Here is an 18,499-nt window from a genome sequence, read left to right as displayed (position 1 = left end):
TCCTGAGCTAGAGCCAAAAACTTCGCCTGAGCCTGAGCACTGGTTGTTAGTAACCTGATTCGCGTCTGGCGGAAGAGGGTGGATATGGTGACCTGTCCAGAGTTGTTGCTGCTGCTGCTGGGACGGTGGCTGCTGCTGAGACTGTTGCTGCTGGGGGGGAGGGGCCTGCTGCTGCTGGGGAGAGGTCTGTGGTTGGCCGGGCTTGGAGTCTATGGAGCCGGGCAGGCTGAAGCTTGCGCGAGAGTAAGTGGGTGGACGCGTTGGGAGAGCCGGCTGGGTCGAGCGAGGTGGGCGGCATGTCGGAGGGGCCCGGCCTGGTTGGTATGCTTGGGGTGCGGTAGATGTGAGGAGCGGCAGAGGCAGCGGCCGAGGAGGGTGGATAGGCAGCAGCAGCAGCGGCCGCGGCGGCATTCTGGTAGGCGGCGGCAGCTGAGGGCCCGCGGTAGGAAGCGTACTCCTCCGACTTGGAGGGCAGATCTGAGGCCGCGGTTGCGGGACTTTGCTGCAGATAAGGGTTCTGCTGTGGTGGCGCGACTCCGTAGCCGGGCACGGACGGCGGTGGGGGCTGCTGCGAAGGATGCTGTTGGTGTGAAGGATGTTGGTGGTGCTGTTGATGCTGCTGCTGCTGGTGCGAGGGATGTTGGTGGTGCTGCTGTGGGTGCTGCTGATGCGGAGGAGGGTGCTGCTGGTGCTGCTGGTGGTGGTGCGAGGAGTAGGGCGGCTGGGGAGGCATGGCGTAGTAGCCGGTGCTCTGGGGCATGCCGTACTGGGGCACCATGGCAGCCGCAGCGGCGGGATTGGGACGGTAGCCGTAGAGGGACTGGGAAGGGTCACCGTCGTCCAGGCTGGGCTGGTCCGGGTCCTCGATGGGGGCACGGAAGCTCTGCTTGGTGGTGAGTTCCTGGCGAGGGCGGATGTATCTGAGCGACTCGACCATGCTGGGCGGGCTGAGGGCGCCGCGCATGACATCGTCGACGCTGTAGTAGGAGACGAGATGGTGGGTGACACCGGAGACAGTAACGCTCATGGTCTTCTTGACAAGTCCAGAGTCCTTGAAGCCGTAGGAGTCGACGAGGGAGCCGACGAGGGCGCGTTCGAGCTCCGACTGCTGGCCACGCTCGGGAGCAAAGCCGGTGCCGTTGCCAGAGACAGGCCCGCCGGGGGGACCACCACCTCCATGGCCGCCCGTGGCAGCGCCAATGGGGGAGGGAGCGCCGGGGGAGTAGGCAGAGCCGGTCACGCTGGCGACCGAGCCAACACTGCCATTAACAGGAGTGCCATTGTCCTGCAGACGCGGGTATGGCTCGCCGGCCCTGCCGGACTGCGTGGGCCGCCTGCTGCCCTTCTTGACGGCGCGCTTCTTCTCACCGGGCGGGAAGGGCTTGTCGAGCTCGCGGTAGACGAGAAAGTTGCCGAGGATGCGCGAGGGGCTCCAGGTGACGCCGTCGGTCCAGCGCTTGATGCCCGAGGCGTTCTCCTCGTAGATGAAGACGGAGCCAGAGCGGACGAGCTGGGCGCGCTCGCGGTCGTGCGGGCGGCGGGGGACGTGGTGGAGGACGCCCGTGAGGCAGGCTTCGAAGAGGATGAGGGCGTCGTGAGTCGAGGCGACGTAGCCCGTGTACGTCGGCTCGAGGACGGCCGCAGAGCCGTTGCCCATCGTGTACTGAGGAGTCGTCTTGATCGTGATGTTGTTGTTGTGTTGTTGCTGCTGGTGCTGCTGGTGTTGTGTTGTGGTGGTGAGGTCGACGGTGGCAGAAAGAAGAATAACACCAGAGTCAAAACGACAAGGGACGAGGCCTTCTTTACGTGATCAACGTCAGCAACAGACTCTAGGTTGGGGGGAAGTCAAAGGAAGTCAGAGTGAGGAAGTCAGAGCAAGGAAGTAAGGAAGTCAGAGGAATAAGGGTAGAGTAGAGTAAGAGGAGTAAGAAGAGTAAGAGAGAGAACAAGAACAAGCGTAGGTTAGAGTCGAGGTCAAAGCCAGGAAGAAGGCGAGCCCTTAAGAAGCAGAGAGGGAAGAAGAGAAGAAGAGGCAACCAACCCTGGGACGAGCTATGTAAGCTGATCGACGGCGAGGACGAGGAAGTAAGAGAGCAAGAAGAAGTAAAAGAGCAAAAGAGCAACAGGAAGAGGCGAGAGTTAAAAGAAGAGGAAGAGGAAGAAGTTGAGAGTCGAGGGAGTCGGAAGGGCGGGAGGAAAAGAGAAGAAGAAGAAGAAGAAGAAAAGCAACTCCAGGGATGTTTTAACCGCCAGCAGATGACGAGGATATTCTTTACTCTCTCTCTCTTACTACTCTTTACTCTCTATTACTGTCTTCTCTGCTATGTCTACTGCTCTCTCTTCGTCACTCGTGGCGGTGGCGTCTCTCTCTTGCTCTCTTCTTACTATCTCCTTCTTACTGTCTCTGCTGTCACTCTTTCTACCTGCTGTCACTTACTTCTACCTGTCGCTGTCATCCATGCCTTGGTCCAACCTACTCACTCTCTGCTTCTTACTCTTTACCTGCTTCATCTCGTCCAAGTCTCTCTCTTCCTACTCTGCCTACTTTCTCTCTCTCTCCCTTCAACTTCTTCTATTCAACTACTGACTTCGTGATCAGCAGCGGCTCCAAGAAGCGTAAAATTAAGCATGAATATACACTTTCAGCTCGTCTCTTTCTTCTTCCTCCCTCTGCTTCGTCTGTTTCGTCTCATCCTCTCGCTCTTCGTCTCTCGTCTTGCTCCTAAGAGAGTTCCTTTCTTTTCTTTTCCTCTTCTTTCTTTTCTTCTTTTCTTCTTCCCTGCCCCAGGATGGTGGTAAGGTAGTAACTATCATAAAAAGTAAAGAGGACGGACATGGACGTGGACATGGATATGGATATGGACATGGGATGGGTTGGGTCTTGCTCTTACCACTGCTCTTACTACCTTGCCTTTGCCGAGTAAGAAAGAAGAAGAAAGCCTGGAAGAGAAAAAGCAAGCATCTTTACCACTTACATCTAATACTACTAGTTGTTACTAGCTTGATACGCGGAATAAGCAAGTTCGGCCTTTCTTTTCTTCTTCCTGCTCTCTGACTTGTGAAAAGGAGGCAAAAAGAGAGACCTAGAGGAAAGTCAAGAAAGTCAAGAAAGTCAAGACGAGCGAGAGTAAAGTTACACTTTCCAGTCCATGGCCAGGGAGTCGGCGTCGTGGAGTTAACCTAGAGTGATGAAGAGTTGAAGTCGATAGAGACACTAGATAGTAGAGTTGATAGATGATAGAGATGATAGAGATGATAGAGAGTAAAGAGTAAGGAGAAGAGTAACAGAGATGCCGTCTTTTCTTCCCTTCCTCCTCCACCCGCTTACACGTCTCTCTGATAGGCCAGACATGGGATGGCGGACGCTGGGTGGTGGATGGCGGATGGCGATGATGATGATGATGACGAAGGAGAAGGAGATGATGACGAAGGAGGAGATGAGAGATGACGAAGGAGAGAGATGAAGATGACGTCTCGTTTTAGAATAGACAGATAGATAGATGATAGAGAGGATAAGATAGATAGACAGACAGATAGATAGAGGATAGAGATACGATAGTGATAGAGGATAGAGATAGAGATAGACACGAGAGACTTGCTTTAACGGCTGGTCAGGGATGCGGCCTGAAGAAGACACAGGGTGGGCCGCTCTCTTTTCCATACCTATCATTTAAGTCTCTCTTTACTTACAGAAGATACTTGTTACTTACAGGACAAGCCGTCTCCGTCGGTACCCGTAGTAGTAGATGGTAGTAGTAGATAGTAATAGATAGTAATAGATGGTAGAGACGGGGTTATAGAGACGGGTTAGACGGTGGATAAGATAGAGATCTGACATGCTTAAAGGGTCTCCCGAAAGTCAAGTCAAAAGACGAAGAAGAGGAAGAAAGAAGAAGCTCAGAGTTACGGAGACAGCAGACAGTAAGAAGACAGTAAAAGACAGTAAGACGGACGAACGGATGCGATAGACAGAGACCCCTGGCCTCTTCAGCTTCTTCAACATCAACTCAACTTCTCCTTCTCGGCCCTCGACCAGCGATCCTGACCTCCCCTGGTCCATGTCCATCCCTGCCTCATCCCTATCCCATCCTTGCCCATGATGCGCCTTTTTTCGCTTTCTCTCTTCGCTTGCTGCTTGCTCGTGGAGAACGGCCGACGGAATACGAGGTTGGCTTTGCTTTTCCCTCCCCCTGCTACTCTACCATCTGCTTCTGCCCTCCCCTCGTCTGGCTTGAGATGCTTCGCCGTGGCCATGGCTGTGGAGTGCGGTCAGACCCTCAACCTCTCCTCTAGCTGCTTCTTATCGTGATGCCATCCATTACTTCGGCTTCGGCTGATGGCTTGATGCTGCTGGTTGGTCGAGGGGGGGGTTCGAGGTTGGGCTTGTTCTTGTTTCAGCCTGTCTGTCTGTTTCTGTTTCTGTATTAAGCTAGGTAGTGTCTGTATCTTATGGATGGACTTATGTATGTATGTGTGTCTGTATAGACTAACAGGCAGACTAATGCATGCACGGCGAAAGAGGAGCAGGGAAGAAAAAGGAAAAACAAGGTAGACTTCTCTCTCCGTCTTTCTCTGTTAGTCCGTCTCTACTTAGTTAACTTCTTATGTGGTAATGTTTGCTGAAGATAGATACATGAGGTAGTACTAGGGATCAGCGGAGGGCATGAACCCGTTGGACACTAGTTTGGCTTTTCTCCTGTAAGTAGGTTACTGCTAACTCTGATGCATGTTCAAGACAACTACGGAGTACTTCAGATACGGTAGCAAGATGGAGTACAGAGTAGTTCCGTAGAAAAGCGTCTTGGAGTCGGTGAAGATGCATGCAGACGCAGACGCAGACGCAGACTCAGACGCAGCGGACGGACGGGCAGACAGACATGAGGCACGAAGCCTGGCTGGAAAGCCACCCCCAAGCCCGTCTATAGTACATATACATACATACATACTGTACTTATACGTACATAAGAAACCAACTAATGTAATAGAGTAATAGTTGGCTTAACGGCCATGCTCCAGGTAGAACCACGGCTGCTCGCCCCCAGCGTACTTTCGGTCAGGCTCTCGCATGGGAACAGGCACCGCCTCGCCAAACACCCGACTCAGCTCTCCTTCCCCTTTCCCCTTCACCTTCTCATCCTCTTTCTGATCCTGCTCATCCTTCTTCGTCCCGTCGTCATATCCTACGCTGCCCACGGGGACCACAACGCCACATTCCCAGTTTCGGCAATTGAGCTTGGCCTGCTTCGTCTTGCGGTCAATCACCAGCCGTCCCCTAGCAGTCGAGTCGGGGCCCCCCCTCTTCGTTAGCGAGTGGCAGTGGCAGTTCAGACCGGGTACAGAGAAGGAAGGTACTGTTGGTTTTTTTCTTTTAATTACTACACGGAGTACAACTCACCAGGCGCTCTCGGATAGGTTTGCGCTGCCCACATATGCCCATCCAGCATAGCGGCAGCGGTCGCTCTCAGACTCCTTACTCTTCCCTTTCGTCTTAATGTCCGTCCTAGCCACCCCTTCTGGCCGGACATAGAGTACCTAGTCAAGAAAAACCCACATGTAAGTATGCTCGCTGGCCAGGGGTGCTCCGCTCCCTATACATCACATCATATATGTATGTAGCAGGTATAGTTATTTAGTTATGTTGGGTGCGGACATGGATTCTTACTTTGCTGTGCATCAACAACCCCTCTCTCACGCTGCGGTTATCCCGCATGACGTCTCTGGGAAACGTCGGAGAGTTATACCATCTCGACATCAGGCACAGGGTCCCTGCTGCCGATACGCCGCCCCGACTGCTTCGGACGGTCTCTCGCGACGGAAAGTACACCTTCACCCGCCCCGTCCAGTCAGCGTCATTATCGTTACCATTACCATCATCATAATCATCATCATTGCTCCTCGTCTTCTTTTTCTTGTTGGTGCTTCCTTGCTTCCCTGCTGCTCGTGCGGATAGCTGTCTCGACCCGTTGTCCCCTACGACGTGTCAGGCAGGCCCATTCCATTACATGCATTAGATTCGCCCAACGCCGAACTGCGCGCATATCAAAGGGGGGAAACGGAGTAGATCTACTTACCCTGCGCCGACAAGTACAGGTTTTGAAGGAAAGTCGCCGTTAGCGAGCCCACGGAGGATGTCTAGACACGTCAGTCAGTCAGTTATAGCCACTTCCACCCGGCCATTCGTCCATGGACAACGCACGATGTAGTCCAGCGTCAAGGGCCGTGACGTCTCCAGCCCAAGTGATTTAACCGCCGTGCCGAGTCCACAGTGTCCAGTGCGCTCGTATGAGCCAGAGCCTATATGCGAACCACCTCTGATCGCGGATCAAAATAAAAGTCAACAACCGCAAGTTAAGTTAAAAAAGCGTTCAGCTTTCTGGGTAAAGTGTGTCGGTTGAGGTAAGATAGTTAGAGTTCACAAAATATAGTTAAACAGAATTTAAGGTGCTGGGAAAATAAAATAAAAAAAAAAGTTAAGGTATTTAAGCACGTATAGTTAAAAGGGAAAAATCCCCCTCCAAAAAGAAAAAAATAAAGGTGAAGGAAGGGGGAGATAAAAAACCCACATGGAATGCACAAAAGCATATTTAGTCGTGTTGCTAAAATCAAACTGGAGCATCTTGTCTATGATCTTCTCGTTCAACTTTGACGCTCGAAGAAAGTAAACGAGCTCGTCCCTGAATGGCGTCTTGTCCTCGTCGGCCTCGCGAGCCTTGCGAGGTAGGTCGATCAGGAACAGCATCTTTAATCCGGAAAATAAAAATAAAAGAAACATCATATCCACGTTAGCTGGGCAACTCTATATCTATTCACAGTTATGAACGTATACAATAGCATCCCGATAACTCTATCGTGTGTATACTCTCTCTTAGCATGAAAAGGGGGCACTTACATTCTCCATCACGCCGCCTTTCTCTCCCCAGTCGTACGGGTCCAGGTTCGCGGAAGGTATCACGATGCGCATATGGTTCGGATGGAAAAGAAGCATCAGCTTGGAGTGCATGCAGTGGACTTCTCCGTCCATCGGCGGGAAACACAGCCGTATCCAAGGCATCGACGCAGTCTCCCGCATCAGCTGTGCTTGCTATAGATAGTCATAAATTAGATAGTCATCACCAAAAACCAAAATTATATATAAATTAATATATAAAATCAAGACATACCCTCTCTTCTCCCTTGGCTCCCATGATAAAGAGAAACCGTGTCTTCGGGTTGGTGAACTTCGCCAACAACCAGTCCATGTCCCATAGGAACGAGCTGAGCACTGCCAGTTCCAGATCGGCCTGCTGCAGCACTTCTTCAAGCTTGATGTCGCCCCTTCTCTCGTGCCCAAAGGCCCACGTTTTCTTCACAGCGCCATCTGGAAACTGTATAGTCGGCTCTGTAGATGGCACTCCAGACGCTCGAAACGCAGGCTTAGTCGCTGCTGTAGCTGGGGGTATGGGTATCTTGGCTGAAGATGAAGCCCCAGATGGCTGCTCACTTCTTGATGCCTTCAACGGCCTTGCAGTTGGCAAAGCTAAAGCAGAACCATCCTCTCCTGCCTTTCTCTTCTTCGCCAGCCTGGCCAGCCGTTCTTCTTCCATCTTCTTCCTGTCAAACCCTGCTATTCCAAACCCTGACACTGAAGCTGAAGCCTCCTTTTTTGGTTCAGGGGTAGCGGAGGCTGCCTCTCCTACCTCCAAAGCATCAACATCGATCGTTTCACGCTCTTGACCTGACTGCAAGGACAGCTGAATGGCCCGCTTCAAGTCTGCATCATAATCATCATTCTCTACTTCTTCTCCTTCTCCTTCTAGTTGCGGCGCCGACGCGTCTCCATCAGAATCACAAGTAAGATCAACAACAGAAGATTTACGCCGCTGTAAATTCAACTGAGATCTTGCTGCATCCCTCAACGAGGCGTCAATCGCGGCCTGCAGGTCATCGTCCATCATAGTTACCTGATCCGTGGGACCAGGCAGGAAGCCAACTCAACGTGGACGCGTCGCAGAATTTAAACGCGGTCCAAACACCTCGCAGCTGTTGTCCAGATCAAAATGCCAGAACCGGCCGGAACCCCCCGAGAATGATAAGAATAGAAACAACAGATGGCGCTGCTATTCTTCTTCCTGCGCTTGCACTCTTGGAATTCAATAGCCTGGCTGGATATTGGCTGAAACGAGTGGATATTATTACTGCTCGAGCGCGATTGAGATGCGATGCGCACACAAGATACGAGGTCTGGGGTAAGTGTATGTAGTGCGGCATCCACATGGGCCTGAACTCACTCGCCCAAACCGTTCCAATCCAGTCCAGCAAACGGTCCGCAAGTTATCATCAAAATGTCGCCAGCAGTCACGTTCGAGGCACTTCCTCTGCGTTGCTTGTGTCGATCTGTTCTTCTGCCCTGTTAAAAAAACGGGCACCCCCTGGCAAAAGAAGGAGAAGAAGAAGGAGAAGGTCTTCTTCCTGGTTATTGCCTGGAGCCTGGACAACCTGCATATGACGGGTCACGTGAAAGTAAATTACGATAAAATACGGAGTACCGATGGCAAACAGGCAGGAAGCGGAGTTAGGGGAGGTATGCATACGCTATCGATACGGGCATACAATACGTCTATCAAGAACTGGGAAGTTACACCCGCCTGTGAGATGGAGGATATATACATGGACATGACTTCTCTCCCTTCCCACACGATCTACAGGCAGGAAAGGAAAACATGGACTGGCTGGAAGGCGAACCATGGTTAGCCTTTGGGAGGCCAGCCTGCTTGCACCTAACTGCCGTTTTAGACTCGTTCTCGTAACTCTTCGGTCGTAGCCTCCTCGGGAGGGTTATGCAACCGGGCCCAAATGACAGACGCCAACAAATCTGCAGGCTGGGTTGACATATATACGTATATATACACCTGTCAACTCTCCAGGCTGTACATTCTCTCGCGCGTTGCGGATAACTCTCAGGAATGGCCTCGAAACGCTCCTCGAAGGAGGACCGCAGGCTTAAGGTCCTGGTGGTAGGCGCAGGCGCTGCTGGGATGGTGAGTGGCACTCCTTTTTTTGTTTGGAACGGAACTCCTTGTTTTCGAGGCCTGGCCAGGTTTACGGCCCATACCTGGCCTACCTGCTGCTTCTACCCCCCAAAGAAAAGAAAAATATGGAGAATGGCGTGAATAATAACCAAGTGTTGTATTGTCTAGTCATGCGCCGCAACCCTAGCGAAAGAACCGGACAAGTTCGAAGTGACCTTGCTCGAAAAGGACAACGTACCAGGCGGACAGGCAAAGTCCATCGCCATCGACAAGGCCAAATTTGGAGCAGACTGGGTAAACATCGGGGCTCAGGGCGGTCCAGGGATATTCAAGCACACATACAGCTTCTTCCGGGAATATGGTCACGAGCCGCACGAGGCTACCCTGCAGTTCGCGTTTGGCAAGGGGAAGGAGAATTTCTGGACAAATGCCTTTCCAACCTCCGTCGTGCAGGAACATGCGGATGAGATACGGAAGTTCGGAGAACTCCTCAGGAAGGTCCGCCAGTATTCCCTGCTCTGGCATCTCCCGCTAAGGGTCTTCTTGCGCATCTTCGGCTTCTCAAAGGACTTCGGAAACAAGATCATCTACCCGGCAACCTCGATATTCTTTGGCATGGGCAATCAGGGCCGTAATGTGCCATGCGGGCTCTTCCAGGGCCTCCTCGAGGACCCTAAGATAAAATTCTGGTCGTATGACATGTCAACACTCGTGCCGTTCAATCACTCCGCATATGCATACCCAAACATGAGTCGTTTCTATCTGGACTGGGCCGAAGGGCTTCGTGCGAAGGGGATCAATATCCGATTCAATACCCAGGTCGTCAATGTCTTCCAAAGAAACAAGAAGGGTATAATAGTGGAAACCCGTCGCATTGATTCAGACCACAGGATTGGAGATAGCGGTATTAAGAACAAGACCTTGTCGGAACCTTATGATAAGATCGTCTTTTGCATTCCAGGAGACCAGGCAAAGGACCTCTTAGGCAACCTGGCAACGTGGCGAGAGAAGGTAGTATTGGGAACGACCCAATGGTGCAAGGACCTGACCATAACCCATTCCGACTATGCCTACTTTCAGAGAAAGTTCGAGGTACATTACCGGGATGAGATATGCGGCGAAGCCCAGACGCAGGAAGACAAAGACCATATCAATGCTGCAAAGGGGGAACAGGGCGCCACATCCAGATTTCAGCCGTCGTATTGCACGTTTTCTTACCAAGCGCGGCCAGAGAAGATGGAAGTAGGATATGACTGCACTCGGTTCCAATACCAGTTCCGGAACCCAAATGGCACCGAGGACCCATTGCCACCGTTCGAGAACCACATATTCCAGAGTCACTTCATAGACGAGGACATGAAGCATGTATGGACGGTGGACCTTATCGACCAGGAAAAGATCATCGAACAAAAGTGGTGGCACCAGCTTTCCCATAGATGGCAACACTTTGCAAAACTCGTGCCAGCCATGAAGTTTCTGAACGGAAGGAATAATACCTTCTATGCTGGCTCGTGGACCTACACAGTAAGTTCCATACTTCTCAAAAACAGAGGCACAGTCCATACGCTCAATCACAGGATATCCCACTAATGATGAAAATGTCTTTTTTTGCAGAATTTGCATGAAGTAGCTGTGATATCTGGTACAGCAGCGGCATATCGCCTAGGAGCCCGCTACGACAAAATAGACGACGAAGCCGATCAAATATTCGCCCATTTCCTCAATATGTCTCACGGCGTACACTTCAAGAGGAAATAACCCTCATTTCAAGACGCTCATAGATAATGAATCAAAGATAAGGCGCGGAAGACAGCGTGGCATTATAAGGGAGTTAGATATCGCGTCACGAATAAATCGGCGGTTTAATGATTAATGGAGTCAGATTATTTCCACGGTTTGCGGGGGGTAGGTGTTGGGGGAACATAAAGGTTCTGGCATGGCTGTTGGTTATGATAAATCCTGGGGCCAAAGGTGGCCAGTGTAGAATATCGGATAACTCGAGGCGTTTTTGTTCTTTATTCAGTTACTTGCATATCGTTAGATGCCGATTGATCATCCGCTTCTTTCGTTGCTGAATCCCCTTCTGTTCTGGCGGAGGCGTTGGTCTGTGGTGGTTGATCGGCCGAAGGAAAATTCAAGTGCTTCCAATCTTCTATCTCTTCCGTAACACATTTCAACCTGTCTCGGATGCTCTCTACCGCATACGTGCCTAGCAGTAGCCTTAATGGAGGATAAGAACAGTGGCCTAACTGCCATACAAGCTCAGCGGATTTCACAGCACTTGTAGGCGGTTTGTCACCTAGCCATTGCAAGATACGTCTCGCATGGGCAGCCGGGGCAGTGACTCCGCTGTACGGCTCACTAGCTGGCTTTATCATGAAATGTCCAAAGGCTGGCAAGGGTGAGGTAAGGTAACTTTGACTCTCAGGCATCCCGGGTATCGAGTCATGGTCATCACGACGTATATGGCCAGGCAGAACAAGCGTGCACTTGATATTGAAACAGTCGACTTCATACAACATGCTTTCAATCAGCCCTTCAACCGCATACTTCGAAGCGCAATAGGGACCCAGCCCAGGAACTCCAAGTGCGCCGGAAGTCGAGCTGAAAATGATATACCTCCCTGATCCGCGTTCTCTGAAATGCGGAAGGGCCAATTGCACTATATTCAGCGTGCCCATGAAGTTAGTTTCAAACTGATTTCGTATATCGTACTCTTCCTGGTCCTCGCATGCCCCGATCACTCCGTAGCCGGAACAGTTGGCCACGATGTCTATTCGCCCCCAGTGAGCAATTGTGCGGTCAATAGCCGCTTTCACCGTCTCCCTGGTGCGGACATCACACAGTAGACCAAGACAATTCTTGTTTTCCTGGTGAAGACGTCCCATGCTCTCGGGGGTTGTTTCGAATGTACGGCCAACGGCCGCAACCAGATCGTTGTGGCCGAGAACCGATTTCACCACCGAACGGCCGATATGGCCTGTCGCACCAAAGATCTATATACCGGGCGTTATTACGCATCAAATATATATGAAAAATAGACAAGCATATTCTTAACTTCGTAAAATAATATATAGGAAAACGTGCGAGATATTGCGGAGTCTACCTACCAGCCATACGAGTTGCTTTGGAGGATTCTGGGGCCCAGGAGGGTTTGTGGTGGAAGGCAGCCGTAGTCCAGAGTCCCGCGTACTTACGCCGGGCGATGTATGAGTTTGTGAATCCATCGTTTAAAAATGTAAGCTCTGAAATTGCGGATTTTCCAACCTCCTAATAGATGAGTAGTGTTGAAGTGGTTCGGGGTCTTTCCGATGACAGCAGCATCATGATGATGTTTGATGTTCCATGTGTTTCATTCGATTCAATCAAGCTTTTTATATTTCTTGGCATCATTTTTGACACTTGAAGCATTAAGGATAAACGAGAATAGATCTGCCTATATAAGGAACGCCATGAACCGTCGATATACACTCATTATAGCAGTAAAAGAGTCGTTAGAATAGTAAACACATATAAGTTATCGGTTAATTTCAGCTCGTAGCCGTCCTGCCGCGGTGGTCGGAGGAGGTTCAGGCCAGTTGCCGACAGCATCTTCCACTTCTTCTAAGAAGGTAGTACTGTTGTGAATGCAAGTACCGCCAAGGACAACCCGAATGCCAGGTGAGCTGGCATTGACTTGGGCAACCATCTTTGCTTCTTCGTATGTCACCCCTCCAACCATAAAGATTATGATATCTTGCGGTTTGTCGCGAGTATGCCCACCACCCTCGAGAAAAGGGTACTGGAGCTCCTTTAGCCTGCCTTTTATCAGGTTTTGGAGAGTAGCTTCTAAACGGGGAGAATGTTGGGTATATACATTTTCTACACCCTTGAGCCCTTTGAACCGATCACGAGCTCCGGTTAAAAAAGAGGCTGACTCGAACAAGTCTGAAAACCCGCCAGCAACTGGAGGTGCTTGCAAGGAATGGTAATATGCTAAAAGCTGAGGAATGATGTTTATTTTATGCGAGGGAACATTCCCAGCGGCTGTGAGGAGGTCGAGAAGAACCGGAAGCGTGTTTGAAGGTTGCTTCTCGTAACGTATGGCGTAAAGGGCAACAAGGCGCAGCTTATTTTCCACGGTTACGTTAGGGGATTGTATAAACCTTTGGAGAGACTAGAGGATAAAAGTAAGCGTGTCTGTAGGAAGAAATACAGCAGAAAATAGAGGCTAGAGCACGAACCTTGAGGTCATTCGCATGGTTATCGTTGCAAGCTAGGCTTTGTTCTAGCTCGCTGACGTTTAATAGGTCATGTTCTCCGATGTTCCTACTCAACTCTCCCACAAGGGCGACATGCTTGCTCACATTCCCGGAAAGCTTGCGAAACTCGGGATAATCCTCAACAAACCGTTTCATATCAGAAATGGATTCAATGTTCATATTGGTTTTTGTCCTGGACTGGTACTGTTCGACATATTCCTTGATATTACCACCAAGGTCGCCAAAATTTTGATACATATTCTTCTTGAAGAAGGGATCTTGATCCTGGGCAATAACAATCTCTTTTAGCTCTGGACGAATATCTGGGACTTCGCTAAGGTCAACTCGACCATTGGTGATTCCCAGTATCTCGTGTACCATTGCTTGGTATGTCCATTGGGTTAGTAGGGGGGTTATTGGATCATCACGGCGATCAAGAATAAGTAGAATTGGAGGTGTGTCCGGTTTCCTGAAATTGAATAGTTGTTCTTCCTGGGTAAGTTGGTACCTAACCTCTGTAGCAAGTTTTTTTGCCATCAGGCTGTTTTTCTCGTATCGTATCAAGGGAGTCTTCTTCAAGGACAATAATAGCGCAATTACTCCTTCAGTCGTCCGTTGCAGGGCATCCGAATTCCAGAGGTCGGGGGAATGGCTCCAGATCCGCTGTCTAGGAAAACCGACGTTAAGATGGCATAGGTCCGGATTTATCACGAGAAAATCGGCAAAATGCTCCTGTAATGATTTCACGACCTCGTGGTCGTCTGCCTCCGCCAGCCTTTCCAACGACGACTTGCGAACAATGTTGCTGAAGTAGATATAGTATTCTCCGTACTTGGGCGCTCTTAGTTCGTCGATAAGAAATTGTATGGAGTCCGGAGATGGGCGGACAAAGCAAAGACATCTGAGATGCCGCATGCGCTCGCGAGACTGGTTATCAAGCCGGTCAATGAGGTACACCTCATGGTTAAGGAGGGCGGACTGCGTCATGGCCGTCGACACGATGGGTAACTATACAGCCGGTTAGATCAGATTTTTAAGTGAAAAAGGGTCGCGTCTCCCACGGTCTCACTATCAAGAAGCAATATCTTCATCTTAGAGGAGGAGCTTGTGCCCGCCGCATCTCCCGTCGTCACCATCTTGGAGATGTAACCAGAAACTGCAGAGAAGACGTCCATGGTGGTGTGTCGGTAAAACAAACTGAACAGATAACGTAAAAGGATGCTTCAGCATACGCTCTCATAGAATATATCAAGTACAAACCGATCCCTGAGCTTCTGTTGAGCTATCGTAAAGCTGCCTGCTGCATGGCTGCATCTAGCTGCATTACTGTTATTCTTGTTGCACTTCTAATAAGTGTCTAGCTTTGGTTACCAGTCCAGCATCGATGGGAGAGCCGTTTTCAAAACTTACCGGTCATGTGATGACATGAAAAGGGGCTGTTGGTTTAGTGGTATAATACCCCCTTAGCATGGGGGTGGTCCAGGGTTCGATTCCCTGACAGTCCATTTTTTTTTCAAGTTTCTTTTTTTGCAACCGATTCTCAGGTTGAGTATTTCGATCAACTACCCTAACAGCTGTCATCTTTCTTTTTTTCTTTCGTTGATATTTGATGTCCTAATATAGTATGTTTTGCAGGGAAGCATCTGAGTGTAGATAGTTTAGTTAACTAATTAACTACCTAGTACCTGTTAATAGCTGCAAGTAACGGCTAACTGCCTAGGTACTCCGTATTGATGTAGATGTTTCGGGGATGAGGGGCATTGCACCAAACATATAGAGCGGCGGATTGCTCATGCTAGTTGATATCTACGAACAGTAGAAGGGTGACCCCAAAAACAGACAGAATTAATCTTATCTCACTCTTTTTGCTACCAGCTGCTGCTCTATTACGTCAACATGCTGAGTGTGCAAAGATACATCGATCTCTCGCCGTTCCCATTGACAGCGGGGGACGTGAAATCGCTAGGTCAGAAGGATGATGAATATAAACCTCATACCTGGCAAGAAATAAAAGATGTAATAGGTAGCTCAGCCCTATTACTACTGCCTCTTTCATTTGAGTAGGATCTTATATAGAATATTAAGCCGCTGACACGGAGACATGCTGAAGCTAAGGGAGACATGTCCGTCTTGAACAGGGCACCGTCAGACCTCAGAAACTACATTCTCTGGGTTAGAGAGACGAAGAGCAAAAACGACTCGGTCATAGAATTCTTACTGCGGGAACGCCTTCTCTGGCAAAAGAAGGGCCAGGTTGAACGCATAGAAGGCTCCAATAATACCCAGACGTCCACTGGCCTGGGCTTTGAATATCAGAATGAAACTCCTTTTGCTCACCCAGCCGATTACAAAATCCTCCGCAACGACTGGCCATACGGACTTGATCATAATATTGTGCACCTAGTTGTCTGGTTGAAGACCCGTATCCCAGTTGAAGAGGATGGCCAGGGTGGTCCAACCGAAGAGTCGCGCAAGCTTATTGAGCAGTTTGTTGACAAGACGTTCACTCAGAAGATTATGGAAAGACATAGAGAGGTAAACGGGAATTGTCTGGATAAAATTAAGGAAGAGAAAGTGATGTGGTTTAAGAACAAGAAGAAGTGGCAGACCGTTGCGAGCATTGAGCATATTCACGTCATTCTTCGAGACGTTGATGAGGATTTGGTTGTTGGCTGGACGGGACAGACGTCAAAGGACATCACAGCTAGAACTTACATCTGGAATGGGCAGTAAACTCTAGACAACCGGCCGCCACTATAGAGAAACGGTGGACTTCATAGAAATCATTAGATACGGCAGTTGTCGACACGATGTAAGTAAAAAAAGGTTCCAAGAAGTGTCATTAAATATTGAACCTCATGTCTATATCGTACAACGAGAACGCTATGTACCGAATAACCGCCAAAATATGCACCCCAAAAGACACAGGGAAAGAGATATAATACAATATAGAATAGAGCGACACGTTAGAAAGGGGGCATGTGTCCATGGGTATATAAAAACAATAGTACAATCACGGTGAGGGGACAGCAGTTGTGCCTGTCTCCTGGTCAGCTATACTGCGAGCGGCTTCATCCTTCCCAAGATTTAGTAACCTCAACTTGCGAACATGCATGAGTAGCTTCAGAGCGCCCACAGGAGTCACACCTTCAACACGGCGAGCCATACCTATACTCACCGGTCGTACTTTCTCCAAAACCTGGCGTTCCTCTGTGCTCAAGCCGAGCATGGTGCTATAATCAATGTCTGGTGGGAGGAGCATGCCTTCATCCCGTTCAAACAGTAGTGCGCTTGCTTCCTGCCGTTTGGTATATGGAGCATATCGGCCTTCAATGGCCATTCGGGATTTAATTTGAGGCGAGAATGAGGAAAGGGAGTGAGGGGAACCGGGCGTAGAGTCAATATGTGGGATAATATCGTCAAGTGAAACTCCATTATGTGATAGCAGCTCAAAGGCAGACCTGACGGAGGAATCTGTGCGGACAGGGAACCCTTTACGTGCCCAGACAGTAGATGGGTGCCGGGTGTTTTCGAGGAGTGCCTGTAGGTAAGACATCTGCTCTCTAACCTCACCGAATTGACGCCAGCGCTTATCAGATACGACACCGGCAGCCCGTCCTTTCGCTGTCAGGCGCATATCTGCGTTGTCCGAGCGCGTCGAAATGCGATATTCACTTCGAGTGGTGAACATTCGGTATGGTTCAGAAACCCCTTTGGTAATGAGGTCGTCTATCATAATGCCAATGAATCCATCTGCACGGGAGAGAGTCATTGGTGGCTTCGATTGGGAGGCTAGGCCTGCGTTTATTCCTGCAAGGATGCCTTGTGCAGCAGCTTCTTCATAACCAGTTGTGCCATTTATCTGGCCAGCGAGATACAGCCCGCTGATAAGTTTGGTTTCGAGAGTAGGGCGTAATGATCGAGGATCAACGTAATCATACTCCACACCATAGCCTGGTGCACCCAACCAGGCATATAGACCAGTGGGTTCCACGGGGTATGCTTTCATTACCACAGAGGTGATAATACCAAAGTTAGGACCGGATAAATCACATCGTTTGGTGCAAGGCCTTCCGGTTCTAACCAGATCATATGTCTCGGCTTGTCCTTGAACTTAATGATTTTTGACTCCAGCGAAGGACAATAGCGTGGGCCGTTGACAGTTTCGCGGATGTGAATAGACTTGTCCAGATTCTCGCGGACAACTGCGTGCGATGCTTCATTGGTGTAAGCTGACCAGCAATTCAACTGACCCTTATCCCCAATCTGCACAGAGTCGTTGAGGTAAGAAAAGGGGCTGGGAGGAGAATCGCCTGGTTGGATTTCAAGAGTACTGAAATCAATGGTCTTGCGGTCTAACCTTGGAGGTGTACCTGTCTTGAGACGCCCGAGTTGAAATCCAGCCTCGCGTAGAGACTTGCTCAAGCCAAAAGTGGCTGCTTCACCCATACGGCCTGAAGGGAAGGCATCCAAACCGATATGTATCTCTCCCCCAAGAAAGGTCCCCGTCGTGATTATCACTTTTCCAGTAGGTATAACCTCTCCGGATTCTAATCTGACACCCACGATCTCTCCCTGGGACCCGTTCAAGTTTGCCACGTTTTCCTTTGAGACAACAATATCCGCAACTTTCCCTTCCACAATGCTAAGCCCGGGGGTGTTAGTTAATTCCTCGAGCATGTATTTCCTGTAGAGTGCGCGATCGATTTGTGCCCGTGGACCCCATACAGCCGGGCCTTTGGATCTGTTAAGTATTCGGAATTGAATTCCTGCCTTGTCTACCGTCCTTCCAGCTACTCCGTCAAGCGCATCGATTTCTCGGATCATCGTTCCCTTTCCTATCCCACCAAAACTTGGGTTGCATGAGCACACTCCAATGTCTGATCGGGAGGGTGTTATTAGAGCGGTTCTTGCGCCGGACCGAGCTGCAGCAGCGCATGCTTCTGACCCGGCATGTCCACCTCCAATAACTATCACATCATACGGCCTTTAGGAAAAGAGATATATTAGTACTTTTGTATTGTACAGGAGATGGATGTACAAACCGAGTGCTCTCTCCTACTGTCGCGAAACTCCGTCGGGGAGGTTTATAGGTGCGAGATATTGTATATAGGCGTGAAAAGGCCCGAGGCGCCCGCGCTCTGATCATCATAGCTCGTAGCTAACAGCCTGTGTACTGGGCTCTCGCTCAGTCGATAATGATTATTGAACAATCACTTATCTGCATCATCATTGATATAAATTTTGCTC

The 18,499-nt window shown here is 49.9% G+C and overlaps 8 protein-coding genes and 1 non-coding gene across 9 annotated transcripts; 4 read left to right on the top strand and 5 right to left on the bottom strand.

The window, feature by feature from the left end:
- Window positions 1-46: 46 nt before the first annotated feature.
- MGYG_06475 (cAMP-independent regulatory protein pac2) lies at window positions 47-1,657 on the bottom strand (the record flags this gene model as incomplete). The annotated part of the gene is made up of 1 exon (XM_003171882.1): window positions 47-1,657. The coding sequence occupies one exon, from the start codon at window positions 1,655-1,657 to the stop codon at window positions 47-49; it is 1,611 nt and encodes a 536-aa protein (XP_003171930.1).
- Window positions 1,658-4,998: 3,341 nt separating this feature from the next.
- On the bottom strand, window positions 4,999-7,934 carry MGYG_06473 (tyrosyl-DNA phosphodiesterase domain-containing protein; the record flags this gene model as incomplete). Its single annotated transcript, XM_003171881.1, has 8 exons — window positions 4,999-5,272; window positions 5,396-5,532; window positions 5,663-5,970; window positions 6,072-6,132; window positions 6,197-6,311; window positions 6,564-6,739; window positions 6,890-7,081; window positions 7,161-7,934. 8 exons carry the CDS (start codon window positions 7,932-7,934, stop codon window positions 4,999-5,001), a joined length of 2,037 nt encoding a protein of 678 aa, XP_003171929.1.
- A 264-nt stretch (window positions 7,935-8,198) lies between these two features.
- MGYG_06472 (hypothetical protein) lies at window positions 8,199-8,786 on the top strand (the record flags this gene model as incomplete). The annotated part of the gene is made up of 3 exons (XM_003171880.1): window positions 8,199-8,225; window positions 8,296-8,725; window positions 8,773-8,786. The coding sequence occupies 3 exons, from the start codon at window positions 8,199-8,201 to the stop codon at window positions 8,784-8,786; spliced, it is 471 nt and encodes a 156-aa protein (XP_003171928.1).
- A 156-nt stretch (window positions 8,787-8,942) lies between these two features.
- On the top strand, window positions 8,943-10,766 carry MGYG_06471 (hypothetical protein; the record flags this gene model as incomplete). Its single annotated transcript, XM_003171879.1, has 3 exons — window positions 8,943-9,017; window positions 9,177-10,532; window positions 10,623-10,766. The coding sequence occupies 3 exons, from the start codon at window positions 8,943-8,945 to the stop codon at window positions 10,764-10,766; spliced, it is 1,575 nt and encodes a 524-aa protein (XP_003171927.1).
- Window positions 10,767-11,023: 257 nt separating this feature from the next.
- MGYG_06470 (estradiol 17-beta-dehydrogenase 1) lies at window positions 11,024-12,235 on the bottom strand (the record flags this gene model as incomplete). The annotated part of the gene is made up of 2 exons (XM_003171878.1): window positions 11,024-12,004; window positions 12,119-12,235. The coding sequence occupies 2 exons, from the start codon at window positions 12,233-12,235 to the stop codon at window positions 11,024-11,026; spliced, it is 1,098 nt and encodes a 365-aa protein (XP_003171926.1).
- A 290-nt stretch (window positions 12,236-12,525) lies between these two features.
- On the bottom strand, window positions 12,526-14,424 carry MGYG_06469 (vacuolar protein sorting-associated protein 45; the record flags this gene model as incomplete). Its single annotated transcript, XM_003171877.1, has 3 exons — window positions 12,526-13,164; window positions 13,232-14,257; window positions 14,311-14,424. 3 exons carry the CDS (start codon window positions 14,422-14,424, stop codon window positions 12,526-12,528), a joined length of 1,779 nt encoding a protein of 592 aa, XP_003171925.1.
- Window positions 14,425-14,682: 258 nt separating this feature from the next.
- MGYG_10564 lies at window positions 14,683-14,754 on the top strand. Its single transcript has one exon. It is a non-coding gene; the product is annotated as a tRNA-Ala (tRNA).
- A 391-nt stretch (window positions 14,755-15,145) lies between these two features.
- On the top strand, window positions 15,146-15,982 carry MGYG_06468 (hypothetical protein; the record flags this gene model as incomplete). Its single annotated transcript, XM_003171876.1, has 2 exons — window positions 15,146-15,272; window positions 15,360-15,982. The coding sequence occupies 2 exons, from the start codon at window positions 15,146-15,148 to the stop codon at window positions 15,980-15,982; spliced, it is 750 nt and encodes a 249-aa protein (XP_003171924.1).
- Window positions 15,983-16,262: 280 nt separating this feature from the next.
- On the bottom strand, window positions 16,263-18,076 carry MGYG_06467 (hypothetical protein; the record flags this gene model as incomplete). The annotated part of the gene is made up of 2 exons (XM_003171875.1): window positions 16,263-17,362; window positions 17,503-18,076. 2 exons carry the CDS (start codon window positions 18,074-18,076, stop codon window positions 16,263-16,265), a joined length of 1,674 nt encoding a protein of 557 aa, XP_003171923.1.
- Window positions 18,077-18,499: the final 423 nt, after the last annotated feature.

This window comes from Nannizzia gypsea, genomic scaffold, assembly GCF_000150975.2.
Source record: "Nannizzia gypsea CBS 118893 supercont1.5 genomic scaffold, whole genome shotgun sequence".
In the NCBI taxonomy this organism is placed as follows: Eukaryota; Fungi; Ascomycota; class Eurotiomycetes; order Onygenales; family Arthrodermataceae; genus Nannizzia; species Nannizzia gypsea.
Note: the sequence above shows the minus strand (reverse complement) of the source record. Positions and strands in the feature narration are given on the sequence as shown.